This window comes from Wyeomyia smithii, chromosome 2 (assembly GCF_029784165.1).
Source record: "Wyeomyia smithii strain HCP4-BCI-WySm-NY-G18 chromosome 2, ASM2978416v1, whole genome shotgun sequence".
Classification (NCBI taxonomy): domain Eukaryota; kingdom Metazoa; phylum Arthropoda; class Insecta; order Diptera; family Culicidae; genus Wyeomyia; species Wyeomyia smithii.
Window position 1 is genome coordinate 35,178,174 of NC_073695.1, and position 19,805 is coordinate 35,197,978.

Genomic DNA, 19,805 nt, shown 5'->3' on the forward strand with positions numbered 1-19,805 from the left:
CAATCCACATACCACGCGGACAGATTTTTAACGATTTTGACCCCCCCCCGCTCCCCCTCCGTGGACAACAGCCCACATAATGTATGGACCGTGGACATTAGCCAACCATCCCTATGTCGCCGAACTTCCTGAGAGAAGTATTCTACTTCAAAAAAGTTTGCGCAACTTTTGCTCTGATTTGTGTCGCTCGCCCATCCCTAGTGACGCCGTCTATACCCGAAACAGCCATTAGCTTTGTTGCCACAAAATTCAATTCCGCTGGTGTCAGAACCGTGGAATTGAAATCATAAGAACGATATCACCAGTATAATCATAGTTTGCTTTTTGCTTTGCTTAAATCAGTTCATCATACCGCAAGACAAAACATTGCACTTCCGGTACACGCATGTGCGTGTGTGTAACATGTGTGTGTGTGTAATTGCTGATTCGATAAAAACCCGAAAAGATCAGGCGGAAATCACAATCAGTAAACGTTCAGCCTTCCAATTCCAGAACAACAGCAACAGATAGAGGATTGCGATTGCGATTAAACTGTCAGCAGTGGCGAGGTTGGTGTCAAAAAAAGGCGCAAAAATTTAATGCTTGTTAATAACCATCCCGTTTCGAAAGGGAATCATCTTCATTCGCTAGTTGTGTGTGTGTGTGTTGTAACCATTTTCCAGCAACAGCACAGCTATTACCGAGAGGAATTCGCCATTTAACCAATCTCGTTAGCCACCGAAGCAATTTTCCATTACTGCCTTTTATTCTAGAGGTAAGGAAACCACCCAGCTGCAACCTGCAACCCCGAAACGAGTCAGCGATCGCTATCCCCTGCGTTGTCTTAATTTTGATTGCATATCTCGTAAACTTGACTGTGTCTTATCTTTCGATTTGTAGGTCAATAAACATAATTCTTCCATAAAAACTGCTCGCCTAACAAGCTGGCAGTAAACAAACACATCGCTCGAGAAGAAGATCCGTTTTCCCAGCCCCAGCAGTCGTCCACTCACTCTGGACTGTGTGGATTGGGCAGAGCAACAGTTTCTTTCTGCAGGACAAAACGGGAAAGTCATTCATTCCACAACTGTTTCGTTACTTTTTCCAACTCCATACGAGCTACGGGTTGAGAGGGTGAATGTACACAACACAAAAGCATGCACAGGCAAAACGGAATGCCACTGTCCTCCTCCACCCTATATTGCCACCACCGCGGGTGTGTAGCTGCAAGTGCAACAGGTTGTACGACGGTTCGTCCTGTTGTTTTCCAGTTGCGTTGTCCGGTCTGTTGCGGAGCAGAAAGCGGCACTCAATAAATATAAATTTTGGTTTTGCTCCGGCTCTCTCCCCTGGGATGTGCCCTCTTGATGGAAACTGTTTTTGCTCGATGTTTATTACTTGCTGTAATTGTTAGAACAGCACATTAGAGATAATTTCTTACTTTACCCACTGGCTGGTTGAGGTAATTTTTTATTGCATGCTGAAAGAGGGACGGATTGTTGCTCGTGCCAGTTTCGAATTGGAAGCAAATTTCTTCCTTTATGAAGAGCATATGTTTTACGAGGGCATAAACAAACTGTCCTCCTTGTGTCGATCGGAAGCGAAGAAAAGAATGAAAATAAAAAAAAACAGGGAATTAATGCTATCGCATGATCTTTCCATCCCTTTTGTCCTGTGCTTTTGCAGCACACAAACTACCCGTTTATTCTGATCCGACTTGCGTAACATGTGGGCTGCCTCGTTTTGACGTGTCACCAAAACACGAAAGAGAAATTTACGTTTGCCTATATTCAAATAGATGACCCCGGTTGCCACCCATCGTAGTAGCTCAGTCAACCGTGCGATCGGTCTTCTTGGTTAATTGCCAGTTAAGCGAAAGCTATAATTTTACGATCCACCCGAAATGCCGTCACATGTGCTGTGCGCCGAGTTCCACAACGCAACTAATCTTAATCTTCAGCGCAGCAAGCAGCAGAACATTACTCGGCCTCCCAAACCAATTGCCCCACGCTAGAGGCAGAGCGGCTGGTGGCTAGGCTAGAGATCAAGGCGCCACCACCATCTCTATCTAATTCGAGACGTCATACGCCACTGAATATATCACACGGACGACTCGATCCGGGGGACGATCAATTATGTGGGGAATTTTATTCGTGATGCTACTTAACATCGATTGACCCGGGGGGCTGCTGACTGTGGCTGTGGATGGATTGACCATCGGCGTCATCGCCGTCGTCGTCGTCGTCGCTGGGCGAACCGAGCCAATTGCCAAGCGTGATGCGAGATTATTCTGAATTCGAAGTGGACACTTCTTGATGGGGAAAGGGGAGCGGGGTTCGGGTGTATCGTTTTCGAACAAACAAATCTGATTTCCGAATACAGCGAATATTACTTCGGGATGATTTTTGATTTTGCACAGCTTCTTCAATTGAGATATATCGAGATGTTGTTGCAGCGAGGAAATTGGTTGTTTATTTTTGCACGAACTTGGTAGCGAATTGGTGGAAGCTGCGTCGGAATTGTTTAGAACATGAAGCTAAATGGCACACTTGAGAATTTATGCGAGGATGGCTAACCTATGGATTCATTGTTTTATTCAATAGGAAACCCCTTTTCCCTTTTAGTTGGATAAAATGGACAAAAAATTGAAGCACGCAGTTGCTCAAAGTTAACTCGGTCTTGTATGGAAAATAACTGTTTCACCTTGCGGGAAATTTTATAAACCAACTCCTCCATTTTTAAGTGAGCCCTTTTATTGCAAACTCAAATAATGAATTGAAAAGAGAATAATTTAAACCAAATTGGGTCCTAAAGCTATGCCGGTTTTTATATATCATTTGAAAAAGCCGCGTTTTCTGAGCAAAACGTGATTTTAAAAAAACGTTTATCGTTTTCCTTCGATTTTTAAATGAAGAATAAAAAAACTGCTCGAAAGGTCTTAGATGACGTTTCGCCCATGTACGGTATATGAGAAAACTGTCATTTAAGGCAGTTCGAGCAGATTTTTATCCTTCATTTAAAAATCAAAGGAAAATGATAAACATTTTTTAAAAAATCACGTTTTGCTCAGAAAATTAGTGGTCCCCGTGGCTCTGTGATTAGCGATGTCGGTCGGCTAGCTCTCCCACACGGTTGTGATATCGGGTTCAATTCCCGATCGAGTCGAGGATCTTTTCGAGCTGAAAATTTTCTCGACTCAGCACTGGGGCACGGTATATCGTTGTACTTATCCTACACATATGAAATGTGCCTAAACAATATCGATAACGAATTCTCTCAACTTATCTAGTTGATCGAGACCGCTATTAGCCCCAAGGCTAAGCGTGCGATATTGTTTTTTGAAGTAGAATACTTCTCTCAGGAAGTTCGGCTACATAGGGATGTGAAATGAAAATCTAAAACTGAAAAAAGTGAGAAATATGTCCAATTTCAAATGCTAATAAATCGGTTAGTTTTCGATGGATTTCCTTCGTTTTTGCTGCAATCGATTAGAAAATCTTCTAAGATTCTTACCAAATGCATGAAATTGCAATTTTATTATTCGAACTATTGTACTATTGAAAATTCTTAAGCCTTGTCAAAACACAAAATTCGACCTCTGATTGGTCGTTATACCGCGCTTTCCCAAGCACGGTCGACAGAGTTATGGACCCAGTAAATTGGGAATGCATCATTTGGCCTATATAAGAGCTTCATCAGATAATAAACAGACTTTTCATCGGATATAAAATTGAACAACTGAAATTTGAAGAACACAAATTAATATTTGAAGAGTTAATATTTTCTCGTTTTGCGCTATAGTCCAAATTAATTATAATTATCTTCATCTACATGCATACTCTGACTATTATTACGTGTTTGCGTCGCTTAGTGTTTGGCTACGGTTATGCAGAACGCAAATAACGGCGCGATGCGATTCGGCAAGACGAAATGTGTTGAAATGTATAGCTCTACTTCGTCTAAAAAAGAGCTGTACATTTCACACGGTAAGGCGAATCGCATCGCGCCGTCATTCGCGTTCTGCATAACCGTAGCCTTTGTTCCGTTCCCGTTTGATGATGTCGTATTAAATGTACATATTACAATTCGGCAGCACTTCAACTTCTCACTTGCACAAAATTGAAAAATATTCAATGAACTTCATTCAAAATATCAAACAAAAAGAAATTACAATACTGCAAATGAACGGTCAACGTTTATTTACTAGAAAAAATGACTGACACGCAAGCAGCCGGGTTATCTTTCTTGTAAAAGTATTCTACTTCAACCTTGCGGTTGTGGCTTTGCATACAACCTTCCTGTGATTTTTTGCTCAGAAAATCGTACTCTTCCAGCTGATATATAAAAATCAGACTGACATCATTCTGACAGAGATATGTTTTGTACGCATGAAATTTGAAATTTCGAATTAAATTTATAGAGAGACAGGTTTCCGTTTTTATAGACCTAATCATTGTTGAAAAGTATGAAGCTGTATCTGAGAGTGTTATTACCGTAGGAATTGACCTATGTTTTACACCCGCTATACATGCGCAGTACTTACGATGTTGGTCAAAAGTCTATAGTTAACCGGTAGCTTTAGATATGAAATATTGATAACAAAGATCATTACCAGTTTGCGATATTTAGTCGTCTAGATAAACATTGTGCGCGTTTCATTGTCTGCTATCTTAGTTCTATCAACACGAAATGAATTTAGTTTTTCATTCCAAGCCGCAACTGCAAGCTGCAAAACCTATTTGAATCGATTTTCGTGGATTTTTCTGAAAAACGGCCACTAAATTAATTTTTTTTTCTCAATATAACTTTTCGTGACTTTGACTTTCTACATATTTTAATGATCTACAATATTGTTCATTATAACAGAATACACGTAAGTCTCTTTTTTCGCGATTTTTGGAAACAGAATTCCCAGAAAAATTGTTTTTCACGCAGCCTGTTTTTAATTTAAAATTTCAAATCTTTTATTTAGAGTATCCAAATAGTTTACTTGTTCCAATTACGGAATACTTACTGTTTTGGCCTAGGAACCGTTCACATTGCACGTGGAAAACAAGGGGTGTGGGCAGCCCCCCCCCCCCTTCCCCGTCCTGGGTCAAACGGGAAGACAGTCTGGAGACCTTTTTTTTGCTCGTCACCTTCCAGCGAAAGGTAAAGTCTTTTCAAAATTTAAAATTTTCTTACCTCTAATTTTTTTTAGAAAAATGGGCCTCACGAAAATATCTGCCCCGGGCCCCCTAGCACCTAAATTCGGCCATGGGTGTGTTGGTGGGCTAGGATGTACGCATATGTTCACGAAAGAACTTCGAGTAAAATGGGATACGTTTTTTTTTCATTGTTTTCTTTTGTTATGAGAGGTATTCTCAGTTATTTTTTGATAATTTGAAGTTTTGTGTCTTAGAGACAATTACAACTAAGCTGTGAGCTGAATTTTAAACTAAATGCATCCATATATGGAACCAATTTAGCTATAGAATAGAAGAATGCGATGCGGAGTGGCGCCTGGATTTATTTTTCGAGATGCACAGCAAACGCAATGTACTTATCTGCCCAGATGCAGTGAGGTCTGTTGTATAGTTGTTGTGCATAATAACCTTTTATGTGAGTAATCTCATCTCAAATTATTTGTTCTAGGATATTTTTTCTCAACCAGTATAAAAGATAAGATATTCTCCTACACACACACAAGTTGTGAAAGGGTTAACTACGAAAAATTGTCTGAAATTTCATCTAAAAATATTGAAAATATTGAATATGAGATACTACTTGTTTCAGTAAAGAAATTGATTGTAGTAACAGAAGTGATTTTCAAAAAACCGGCATTTTCGTTTTTTTTTTTTAATTTTATCTTTAGATAGACAGTTTAGTTGTTCAAAACTCTTCTGGACCAATAACAATGACTCTCTAGAGAAAAGTAAATTTCTACCAAAAAAATTTTAGTGTCCAACACGATTTCTCGTTGACAATTGGCACGTAAAAGTTTGTTGGAAAAACATTTTTGCTTTAAGAGTGTCTATTTTGAAATGTTCAAAGAAGTTTTAGGCAACCAGTTTAGGGAAACATAGCTGCATGCGAAGAGTTGAATTAAAATAACATCAACTTTACCCGATGGTTTTGAGAAACAACATTACAGTGTTTATTTAGACGTGATCGTTTATTTCTACAATAAATCTTGGCATGCAGCTATGTAAATTATTGCAATAGCCCAATTCGCCCGAAAGTCACAAATAAAATCGGGCTATTTTCCTAAAATTGTCCCCCGAATGTTTAAAAAATAATATTACTTTTCATAGAAAGGCTCTCTCACGGAAAACACTAAAATTTTGAACAACAATTGAAATTTCTTGTTTCAGTCTTTGTGAATTCAAATTGCATTTTATTTATTTTTCTTCGAAAAGTCACAAACCAAATTATTTTACTTTGGAAGCATAAGTTAATTTTTCACTAAGTAGTCGCGGTGGTAATTCGAAAATAGAATGACATTTTCTCGCTAACTCGTTAGTGAAAGTCAAAAGTTGTTTTAAAATAATATTTGATATTTTAAAAATTTATTTGTTATTACCATTGTCACGAGAATTTTAGTAATTATCCTTTTTCTTTCTGTCGCTCCAAACGGTTGGCCAGCATCAAAAATATCACGATTGGAACAATTCAACGGCTGACTGTATTTCCGTTAGGGACTTGGCGCACATTTTGGGACAACAAAACGCGAATAAAATGAATTTTCTTTATATCACTTGTATTTCGTCTAATCATTACACCTTCATAGTTCACTCCTTAATAATAATAAGCGAAGCGAAGCTCTCTCTTTTGTAGCGGTTTTTGGGCGGGAAATCATTGTATCGATTTTTTTCTTGTTGGTGTTGGTACTACTGTGATGTTGGTAATAATTTTCTGCTACATGGGTAAAATCCTGATCGTAGCAATCAGAGACACTGAAAAAATTATAAAAGGTGACGTCGCATCGAAAAACGGAACACATTCAATCAAATTAGAAAATCAGCGATGGAAATGAGACAAATAATCTGCAATTGTCGTTTTATGATCAGCTGCACAACTCGTGAAGTTTATTGATTGCGAATCAACCTGAATCCTCTCAATCCGTGATTAAAGGCTGACTTGGTGCATTGCGCATTGGTTTCTGGTAGAAAACAAATACATCATTGGACTATATCAGCTCTAAGAAGCGAGTCGGTTGTTATGGTTTTCTCCCCATACGCACGTTGTGAACGAATTGGGAAACGCTGATTGAGTAGCAGTAGAGGTGTGATGCGGTGAGAGGGAAAGTGTTGTGGAAGCGACTACTTTGGCTGCGGCTGAGTTGAGTGGTACACTGTCATTTACTCTCTTTTTTGACAAAAAATCACGATTATCAGCCAAATGAATACGAATTTATCGTGTTTGTTCGTTTGGTTTACATCGTACGAATAACTCCATTTACCGAGTTGTGCACATTGAGAACCACATGTTGTGATTTACACTCACAACAAGAAATATATCGTAAGAAGGAAGGCGAAGAGAGTGTACCAACACCGATACTTATAGACTCGCATACTGACGACGATTTCAACGCATTTTAGACTTAATTTGTGTGTATTCAAAATCGCTAGAGGTAATGTTTTTCTTTCTCTGATAATATCTGCATAATAGACCCAGAAACATTCAATGAGAAATTAAATCTATAAAACAGTGGTTCGAAACCTCTTTGGCTCCGTGGCCCCTTTCGCCAAACAAAAAGAGCTCCGCGGCGCCCTTCTTTTCTCTGTGTGGACTCATCACAGCGACCAGAGCTTAGATCTATTGTGATATTGCTAAGGTGTTTTCTGTACTCCGCACTTCATGTTATTGGCAGTATCACTATTGAAATGAGTGATACGCTTATCATTCATATCCGTGCTTGTGTGTAAATTTTTTACCTTTCCGTTTCAAGCTTACTGGTCTACTATACCGAGCGCCTCTGTCCATCCTAACAATATCGCCTAGTTACCATTCCCTGTAGAGAACTTTCACACGTTACTCACACCAGTTTTATTATAATAGGGACTTATTTTTGTTAGAAGGAGAGTCAACAGAAGTACTGTATAATTCAGATTGAAGGGAAATATAATTCAGATTGAAGGGAAGGTACCTGGGGAGCCTGAGAATAAACCCATGCTATAGTCCTGTGACAACCAAATGGCTTGATTCTACTAAGATTCGAACCCACGACGACCCGCTTACCAAAGCGGACTCTGTAACCTTGCGGCTACGGAGCTCCCTCCGCGGCGCCCTTTGTGAAGCACAGAGAGCTTCGCGGCCCCCCAAAGGCACAAGGCGGCGTCCTTCACTCTTATGTCGTCCTCCAAGTCTAATTTGTTCCACATATTAGTCATAAATACGCAAAAGAGTTGAAAATCTGCGTTCACAGAGATATTCGGAAATAAATTTTAGTTACCTAAAAAATTTACCAAGAGCTTCGCGGCCCTCCTAGATAAGTCCCGCGGCCCCCTTACCGGCCGCGGACCTCCGGTTTGGAACCACTGCTATAGAAGATTGTGAAGGTCTAGATTCCAAAGCATCATCCGAAGAATAAAACAGACATCTGAAACGTCGTACAGGTAGCGTGGTATGCTATTCCAGCTTCTACTTGTGAAAACCTGGTGGTAAATATACCACGAAGATTGAATATGGTTTCACAAAGCACAGGACAAGCCACAAAATATTGAAAGTGAGTTTTATAACGTAGAAGGTAACCTAGCTAACGATATGTAGAGATATAAAGCTTATTTAAAATGTTTTTTATATACATTCTGATAGTCTATTTATTTTTTTTGCCACCTTAAAAACACTAACTCAAGCAAAAAACTTTCGGAATCACCGATACAGAAAAATTCCAGTTATATCTCCGTTCTTTTTTTAAAAAGAGTGTCTGCAGATCGTAATGACGTAACATAACAGCATACAACAATTAAAATCAGTGCGCGAATATAGAAAATTATGCAACACTGCAAGTGTATTTATTATTTTCGCCATCACTGTATTCACCGACTCATAAGCTCATGTCGGAGAACAATTATAAGAAATTCCGAGATACTTCATACAAATGTTATCAAACCTCGTGAAATCATATATCAAATATGAGAGCTTGTGCAAGATTCTCGGTTGGCACTCCTACACAGTTTAAATCCTTGAATGAACTAATATGAGACAATCTACGGCATGTCAGTAGTGGATGTTGTGCTGCTTCCTGGTGCTGAAAACATTAATTGCAACAGATAAGTAGCTTATCACTACAAAAGTAAATGAGTCGTTTACCGAAACAAACTGGGCACTGCGCTTGAAACGAATGTTTTACTCTATGCTTATGGGAAACAACATTGTGACTACCAAAGTGATCATTCTCATGACTGTTGTCAGTTTTTTTTCTCGCCAGTGCATGCTAAAATTTCTCTTTAGGCTATGCACAGTGGTGCAAGACCCTTGTCAAATATGTGAGTCATATATGTGAGAGTGGTACATAAGCGCAAAATCGTGAACTTTTTTATATATTATGCAAGTACTAGTTTTATTGACATGCTATCTTCAGAAGCAATTTAATATATAAAAATCCTCAGAGAATGATAGAGAGTTTCAGTTCGAAACTCTGTCGCCAGCGGCGCTGCACAATCTAGTTTTTTTCCCTTGTAGAAAACTGAACCACTGCGACCATTGTTTGACCTATTGTGGTATTAGCACAATCTAATTGGTCTGTTTTACTCATGAGAAAACAGGTGTCTTTAGCAAAGTCGTGGATAATGTTTTCAAACAAAAAACATTTCTTCTGACATCTTATGATTTAGAGATACGCCATTTCATATCAAACTAGTCCTAAAATTCGATTTATTTTAAATATCTAATAAATTGTAGCAGTCAAAAGGTAACAATGTTAGGAATATATATTTACATGTATCATTGAAACTCATAACTTTGCAGAAGATACAAAAAAGTTGGCTTCTACACTCGCCGAGTTCCTGCCAAAAAATGTAAAAAAAACTAAGACTAAGTTAAACAAAACCGAGCAGCCGAAACCTACATGAGATGAATTATTATCATAATCACTGTTCAAAATTGATTGAACCGTTTGTCCCTTCCAGCATCTTCAATGCCTGATAAAAAATTCATTTTTTTATTTTGACATTTTTTGGAAATTTTTAGGAGCTACCTTTCTTATATCTTCTATTAAGTTGTGCATTTGCATGATATACAAATATATGTTGACCATTATTGCCTTCAAAACGCTATAGTTTTTTAGATATTTAAGAAAGTATAATTTTAAGGACTAGTGTATTATAAAACGTCATATCTCTAAAAGAAGAAAAGTAAGAAAAAAAGTGTCATTGGCGACAATATAATCTGCAACTTTGCTGAAGAAACCATCTAAAGTGTAGAACTGAAAAGTTAGATTTTGCAATGCTATTTGGGGCAAAGTTTTAAACAAAAACTTCTTGTCATTCTCTGAGGCTTTTTATATACTTCATTTATATACTAACTTGTGAAGATATTTACATTACTTAAAGAGTATATAAAAAATTCCACGATTTAGAGCTCTCCTACCACTGTGCTACGTGATTCATTTTGGAAGAGTTTCACAAATTAGACACGCGGCACTCGAATAACAAAAATCTCAAAAAAATTATCGAATTATTAGCCACACAACAATAACTAACTACCAAGACGACTGTTAATTCACATTGCAGCTGTTGAGTACTGTGTTGCCAGTCGTCGATATTCGATTTATTAAGGAAAATCATGATGAAATCGAATTAATCACTTTGTCAAAATCGAGCGTGAAGCTGCTAAATTTTCAGATTAACGACCATAGGAAAATCAGGAAACCACTTTTTATGTGTTTTAAAAATCATCGGAAACTACATTTATCGAAATTCAACACAGTTGTGAAGCAAAATACTATTGAAACTGTTAAATCTCAAAGAAAAATGTCATATATTTTTTAAAAATTATTGCTAAAAATAATTCTGGGACTTCTAAAAATCACTGAAATTCCTCCGAAAATCATCCGAATTTGAAATGAATTTTTTGTCAAAATAAGATTATTTCAAAAAATTCGATTTAGAAACTCATTTAATCTAGATATCTTTTTCAACTTAATAAAATCATCCCTAAACAAATTGTCGCTCGAAAACAATTGTAAAGATATTTCGGGGACAATAACGTTCAGAGAAGGCGAAGCTATTTCCATCCGTTGGGCGAGGTCATGGCATCGGTTTACTAATTAATTTTCATAGAAAGAACGATGAAGTCTGCGTTCGATGGCTATTTTCAGAAGCACGACGCTCTTCATTATTAACATAGTTTTGGAGGAGATTTCCAAACCATTTCTAACCAAACTATTTCTGTTGCATGTAAAACTAAAATCTCAAATATAACTGAAATAATAAAAATTCTGCCAATTTTGCGGTTGTTCCTTTATTTTGGTTCACCCATCGTAAACGTTTGCCCACCAATAATTTCTCAGCTCCCGCACAATTTCCATCCCCACTTTATGCGCCACGCCGCTGGGTCAATGTTACAGCATCTAAGCTGCGGAGCTGCGGCCCATAAAATCGCTGTAAATATTGATAGGAATCACTGGCGTTCGCGTCAGCTAATTGTCCCTGTACGGGCCGCGATCGAACACCATCGGGCGTCATCCGTGCGAGGCGCAGTCGGTCGGTCGGTCGGTCAGTCGGCAGTTAACTTAATTGAAACTGATTTCGTTAGATAATGCAACTCGGTTCGGCGCGTGTGTGTAAGCAATACAGACACAAATATCCAGGCGCATCGCTCCGGGTGTCACCGACGCGCGGACGATTCAGTTTATAAATATGTTCTGATCATGATCTTTAAATTAATCTTAATTGTTATAAATCTCCTTTCATGTCCGCGATACATGCTGTTAGTTTCATTACTCGCTTGTATTCGCATTCGAATTCTCCACGGAATACGACGACACCCTCTCTGTCAGTGAGGCTCAGTGTTTTTCCCTCGAGCAGTTTTTCAATAATAAATTCCTGTTTTACATTTTGCTAATCACAATCATGTGAAACTTTTCTTATTTTCGGTTTTCACGGTTGCACTAATGAAAGATAATATATCGTTACTGATTGTGTGTTTTTTTCTGTTTCAGACTCAAGCCTTGGCTTTGACTCGTCCTAAAACGCCAAAAAAGGAATCGTCCTTGCCCGTGTCTCCCTCGAATGGCCGCGAGGTGGAACTGTCCAGCCCGAAGGTGCACCACATGTCGTCGTCTTCGTCGAACATCTCGGATCATCCCAGTGCCGATAATCTGAACATTAGCTCCGCTTTGAGCAACACAAACGGAAGCAGCATTCCCATCGGCGCTGCCCAGCATCCAGGTTTACCGTCAATCAGCGTATCACAATCGTTGATAGGTTCCACCATGAATCGCTCGCTCACTCCACGGATCAGCGTATCGTCGTCGCTTACCGAGAATGGATCCGGAGTGAGCAGCAGTGGCACCAACGCCAGTGCCAACAATGTTCCCAGCAATAGCAACAATAATAACAATAATAATAGCAACAACATTAGCAGCAGCAATAGTGGCAATAGTAGCGGTGTTATCCCGGGCATTAATCCTCTGCAGCCACCAAATGGAGCCAGCGATCGGGGAGTTCCTCAATCGCCGGTTGCTGCCGTTGCAGCCGCAGCCGCTGCCATGCAGGATCGGAAGGATTTCGACTTCAGCAAAGTTAACGGTAGGTGAAACATTGAAAATCTATTAAATATATTAGCAAAAAGATAGCAGTGGAGTCGCAACCTACAGTGGCAATCAGTGTCCAGCTGATGGGGGGTTCAAAGAGTCATGCCGTATTGCGTGGGAACTCAACCTGGTTCGAAATTTAATGAAACTATTCGAAATCACTCACAGCCTTACCACAACAGCAACAACAAACGTATGTCTTTTACATAGCATCCCAACATGTTGCAATCCGTCGTTATCCACCGCTAGGGGAAGAGCGTAAAAAAACTGTTGCAACCCTTGACAAAAACAAAACTGTCCCCCGCCCCGGTAGGGGAGAAATTAAATTTGACAACGGTTGTGTGGAAGCCGCAAATATTATCCCTCCATCACAGGTCCGCTTCTAAATGGAGGATCTCACTGCGCTGTAGGTAATTTTTTGTTTCCCTCCTGTTCCACCCACTCCTCCAGCGAGCTGTGGGATCACCGCTTCAAGTGGGATTCATTCGTGGATCGACAGCGGACACAGACGAGGGCGAGGGGCTTGCATTTTGATACGATTGATTCAATTTTGCTAATTGGCGAATGATGAATTTAGGAGGACACAACACGGTTGGCACACATCGGGGCTAATATTTTAATAACGATGAGTAATGCGGCTTTTCCGCTTTCCATCATCAATACATCAAAGAGCGAGGAACTTTGCGCGTAGCCGAACCTCTCGAGTGAGTGGATTTTATGATGTGGTGTCAGAGGCCAGATAATGTTGCAAAACTGGTTGCCGATTTGAATTTGTTGCGATAGTAACACGCACACGGCAGGATAGGGAAATTAACCGAAACACTTACCGCAGGGAACCGTTCCGATCGATATTAATGGTGGCTTCTAAAAATAGCAAGGTGGAACAATTAACTCAATTAAAGACCGTTGTGGATAGATAAATCCGTTACTTTTTCCAATCTACTTTCGTAAACACCTGATAGTGGATCATTATATAACCCAGCGGGAAATTCTTGGCAGGATTTTCTCGGAAAACCATTCGAGGTGAGCGATTTTCGGGCAGGCATAGGCACGTTTCGACCGAATGTTTACCTTGCACGCATTTTCCCGAAACTAATCCCCCCTTCCTGGCGCCAGCTCACACCCTTCGGAATCGTCATGTGGCGCAGGCGCCCGGAATCGGGATTTGCTGTAGGATTAACGCGATTATATAAACTATTACATCCCCCGGGCAGGCACCGATGTCGGGTGTCGGGCCGGTTCAGGTTAGTGAAGGCAATTTTTGGTACTTTTACGACCGTCATCGAAACTCGGCGAAATCCGATATTAGGCCGCTACTGTCCGGTACCGTACCAGACCGGACCGTCGTCGATTGCCGGAGAGGATATGTTGCTACAAAACAAACACTGAAGCTCACACCTTGTCCTCACCTCGTGGAAGGTTCGATTCGATGCGCGTGCAAAAGGGAGTAGGTTTTCATCAATTGGGAACGATAGCTGCTTTAGCATTAGTAGCGGTCTATTGCCACGTCGTGGATCACATGTGCTTCCTAAATTTATGCCGTACAGGAAATCCGCGCCTAGGGGATTCAGCGTGAGCACCGTTCAGTGACGATGGCACCGGAGGAAACTGGCCCCTGGCCCGAATTTACATGCAAGCACACAGACCGATAGATTGCAACGGCGGAACATACCCTTACACGGTGGATACGTTCGCTGAAGCTGGGATTCGTAACCGGGAAGCAGGCGCACATGTAGGCGCATAATCCGTTAAATACATATAAACACCATCCGCGCTAAGCGCGCCAGGGCAGATTAAAATCCCAGCCGGTCGGGATGGAAAAATCGAGTTCAGTATGGTGGCGCGCGGTAATGGCAACAACTAAAGCCGTCGGGGGCCTGCAGCATCGGTGCTCTAATGTTGACCGGCGGAGTGCAGTCGTGTAGAGCACAGGGATATGAAATGATTTTTGTATTTCCTGCGCCAGGGCCAAACCAGTCGTTTGCCGGATTGCCGCTCTTAACTTCCGCACGGGGTCAATTTCATCGATTGTAAAAACGTCAATGTATTACTGGCTTTGCCGCGGGCCGAAAAAAAAATCACAGACGGCTCCACTAGCAGTGATGTTGCGAATTTTATTACTGTATGAGTTTTGGAAAACTTAGGAATACGTAGCATCAGGTATTATAATTGAACAATCACTAACAACGCGTTACAAATATTTTTTTCGGAATCGGAAAAAAGCACTTTTTTATAGCTTTTGTAGCTACCTACACATAACAACAGAGTTTCGACATAAATCCTAATTTTACAAGCAAAAAAAAAATTACCGCCTCCGCGATAGCAGCTAGGTAAAGCCGCTAAATCGAGGCAGTTCGAAAATCACCGCTAATTCGGGTAGAATTATTCTAAGCAGCATGGTAACAAACATTAATGAAAATCAAAGTTTGAGGATGATCACTATGGATTTCGACATTTCTCAATTTATCGATTGCTCAAAGTCACCAATATATTAAAGACAACGTCAAACCATATTATTATTAATTTTTGATCCTCAAATACTACGCTATGTTTTCTACATAGTAAATCCGTACATTATTAAATTATTTGTAAGATTATTTCCCAAATCGTTACGAATTATTAATGTTGGCTGATGTGTTTTTATAAATACTTAGGTATTTAGAAAAAAAAACTCTGTAGAAAATCTTGAAAGGAATAAAAACAGAATGTACGAGAGGTCAATCGACTAAAATAAATTGCATTGACCTTTCGTATTATCTCTCTCTCTCTCTCTCTCTCTCTCTCTGAGAAAAGCACGTGAACTCGGTATGTACAAGTATGTGGCAATTGAACCATTCGAATGACGGAAAAAATTAACATTTTTGCATCGAACTAAGTTTTATCTTGTTGACGAAAAGATATTGGTTATTTCTCCAATCCGCCCAATTAACCGTCTGATAATGATGTTCAGATTAATTTCATACGCTTTATTTTACCCCAAATTTTGTGAATAATAAGAAGATTTTCAATGTGATTATTTCCACCTTCAAATTCTTTCGGACTTGGAAGTTAATCTCTATATGGAAAAATGCCAAAAGTAATGCACTTAACGACTCAAAACAATTTTATTTTTGAAAAAAGAGAGTGCTTCGAGTTTCGCTTCATATAAGTGTCTAGTATTATTTTTCATAATGTTGATAATTATTTGTTGACAATTAATGTTCTAGCCTAAGAGCCACTTAACAGGAAAATGGTCCTCACGAACCTTGATAAAAAATATAGATGGTTCGAAACGTCGGTGTAAGAGAAAATTGTCCTTTTCTTTTTTACATGTTTAAGACTGGAAAACCGAAAGAAACTCCTCTTTTGAAAAAAAAAAAGTTCAAGAGGTTTATAAGACACGACCGCAGAGGTAACGTAGAATACAACAGCCTGTCTTATGTCAATGTCTTTCTTGGAATAGGTATGGGAATACACTCAATTGGGCTTAATTAATTAAATAGTCTCTTTGCTCCAGATGACGTTTACCTCTGTAGCCGGCACCGCGGTTTCACTTGCTGCCGTATCCAAAACAGGAATGAAATTGAATTGTTTTGTGGCTGTCCTTTATATCAAGTTGCACTAAGATATCTTAATTTAGGCAGTGGCTACGAAGAGGCTATAGACAAGGGCAAATAGTGCATTCTCCATCTATGATATAACAGTTCAAATAACAATTTTCTACATTTTACGATAGCGTAGATAATTTTACAACTGATTGCTGCAATTTTTTTTTGTAAGATTTGGACCACTGCGACCATTATTTTGATCTTTTGTGGTAATTGCTGCAATTAGTAAGACTTGCGCGAAAAATTATGTGATTCAGGCTCACTAGCTCAGAAATTCTTCAGATAAACTTTGAGGTTCATTGTGTTTGTCAATGCTATTTATTGACAAGTGAATATTTTGGCAAATTTTTCATTTAGTTTTGGATGATTGACAGTGATAATTAAATTCTACATGGGGTGATTCATTAGCAATTATGTATATATGAAAATTTCAATCGCTATACTGCTAGCCACACACGCTATATAGCAAGCCACACATGCTATTAACTATATAGCATATATAGCAAGCCACGCACGCTAGCCGCAAGTTATATAGCAAGCCCCACACGCTATAAAGTAAGCCACGTACGCTATATAGCAAGCCACACAAGCTATAGACATGCACAGACACGCTAGACATGCACACGCTATATAGCAAACCACACGCGCTATAAACATGCACACACGCCCTACAGACATGCATACACGCCATAAACATACACACACGCTATATAGCAAGCCACAAACCTTATATATTAGGGATACACGCTACAAATATTCACACACGTTCTGTGTACACACCCTACATACGCTGGATGATGGTGGCTTCTCAAATCACCTGGCGGTGCGAGTCTCTTTCAGTTTCGGGTTGTATTCACCCAACGATATCTGAATCGGATTACCGCTGGTGGGGTCCAACTCAGATCGAAGGGAAGCCGAACAGAAAGAGGTAGGAACTGCTGATCCACTTCACCTACTGCCATCGGTGTTGATGTCCGCCGCTGCTGCCTGCTGCTAGTAAACTGATTTGCTTAAGAAGAAACAGTCTCTTATATAGCCCAAAGAGTGCATTCCCGGCTAACTAGGTACTCCATTCTGTCGTCCTTTTTAGGGAAAGGCAGCAAGCGACCAATCAGAAGTCGACATTTGCGTTTCGACAATGTTCAACAATTTTCAATATTACAATAGTTTGAACAATCAGATTACAATTGTCTGCACCTGAACGGGTGCTTAAATGATTTTCCAATCGATTGCTGCAAAAATTACAGAAATCGGAAACTGACTGGGTGTAAAACGTTTGAAATTGGACAATTTTTGTGACGCTCTCGATGTTTTCAGTTTTGAAATTGGATTCCTGTATTGAAATTGAGTCCCTGTAATTGTTGCCGTAAGACGTATTCTACGTCAAAAACTAAAGTTTCAAAGGGGTTACTGCATTACAACCACCTGCCTTAAAGTACATTATAATATTTATGCTGTTATTGACAACAGACCTCAAGTGTTGCTTGGGTTTCTCATGTTAAGCTTCTAAAGAAAAAATCAACCCAGATTATTGATCATAAAGATATTACGATATCAGGTAACTACTAGGTAACTACTACGAATGGATGATTCTCAAACCGAATCGAAATTTTGTGTGTTGTGCCGCAGGGATCAACCCTTGGGCCTTTGCTCTTCTTAATGTTCATTAATAATTTAACCAGAACCTTGCAAAACAGGAGAATACATTTGTTCGCCGATGACGTTCAAATTTGATTGTATTTTCCGACGACAGATTTCATTATTGATAATTTGTCACAAATTCTTGCTTGGTTTGACAATTAATTTGAAAAAGCCAAGGTAATGCTCATCTCCCGAGTTCATGTTATCAAAAATCTGTAACTATTTTTGGTAACGATGTCATAGAATACGTTTCCAAATAGCATCTATTGATGCAGATGCAGATGTCATCTCTGGTTCTTTTTTATTATCATGGTATAATAGAAAATTTGCAATTGAATCAGTTAAATTCAAATCTTTCGCCTTTGTATTTTTGTATTAATCAAGCCCTGCAAACGCTTCTCAAAGCCTGACGCACGACTCCGATCGGCAATATTTCCTCCGGATTTTTACCAAACGGTTCATAAAAGTGGTCGAAGTCATGCGTTTTACTTCACCCAGTTTTCTTAGCATGCAAATTTTCGTTGCACCACTTTTAAACAACCAATGCCTTTTGCGCTGTCGCTGAATCCTGTTGAAAACAGAAACTTTTTTCTCCTAATAATTCCTTGGCACAAGGCAGCCAAGATAGTACTCTTCATTAATTTTCACACTCCTGACGCTGAATGACAACTTTGCTTCCTTAACCATCACAGCTGAAGTATTCTGAAATCATTTCACTTCTCTTATATCTTTCTGCTTGATCAAGACAGACTCTATTGTAAACAAAACTGATCGAAACAAGCAAGAAAACGTTCTTCCCTAAGGCTCGAAATAGCTGCCTAGCAAGATTATAGTTTTTTAACCATTCCTGTGAATCATTGTGCCCCTAGCCATTACCAAAACGCGTCAACTTACGTAAGAGGTCGCATAGTAACCGCTCGCCGGGTTCGTCGCTTCAACTTTATGTTCACGAGAAAATTCATTTGAGCCCTTAAAAGAATGTCATTGGCTAGGGGCACCAAAATGCACAGGAATGGCTGAAAACTTGTAATCTTTCATTTTTTCTTTCTAGTTTAAGCTTTGGGGACTCACCCGTGTTGACAGGTGTAATTTCACATCTGAAGAAATTAAGTTTTTGGCAGCGTGCGTCTTCAGTAGCGATTGAAATCTGGCAACCCTGTCGGCAATATTTATGCGAGGTAAATCGGTTGTTTCTTGAAAACTTCGTATCCAAGACCATTCATAGTGCGCTGGTTCCTGTTCATTTTACGAGCCATTTTCCTCGCCAACTGGGCTGGATTTCACCGGATATGCTCTTCAACCGCTTTGATCAGTGCTGCAGTTCGCCTACTTCGTTTTTACCCTGTTTTGGGGATAATCGAACCAGTTTCTTCGAACTTTTCGATGGTTCTGTACACAAAACGTCTGCCTAAATTCAGCTGTGACAGCTTCCTTCTGTTCTATATGTTGCTCGTTCCAGTAAAACACAGAATCTCGATTCGTTCTCTACTTGAATCAATTGCAATTTTCCTCTGGAGAAAGTGCAACACTGCCTTTATCATTAACAAGTCAACTATAAAGGTAGGTCGCAATCAAAACAAACACAACTGATTAACTGGGAAGACCTCCCCAAGTGTGAAAAGCGTCACTCAAATATGTGTATCACTTTCACGGTGACACCCTATAAATTGTTGTAATCGCTTCGTTTTTGGTTTAAGGAAGTCCTCTAGAGAATATTATCGCCAACAGGTATTGATTAGTTATAGATTTTATGACTTCTTTTAAATTCTAAGTTACGATTATGCTTAACATTATTTGAAATCAAAAATACTTCATCACTTCTACAAGGGGTAAATACAAATTATGTAAGGGCTTAGGGG

The 19,805-nt window shown here is 39.5% G+C and overlaps 1 protein-coding gene across 1 annotated transcript in view; it reads left to right on the top strand.

Annotated features, from left to right (window-relative positions):
• The window catches only part of LOC129724397 (uncharacterized), a 264,826-nt gene that overhangs the window by 125,094 nt on the left and 119,927 nt on the right, over nt 1-19,805 (top strand). Inside the window, exon 2 of the mRNA XM_055679277.1 lies at nt 12,125-12,713. Coding sequence (XP_055535252.1) covers nt 12,125-12,713 — 589 coding nt within the window. The remainder of the gene's footprint in view (nt 1-12,124; nt 12,714-19,805) is intronic.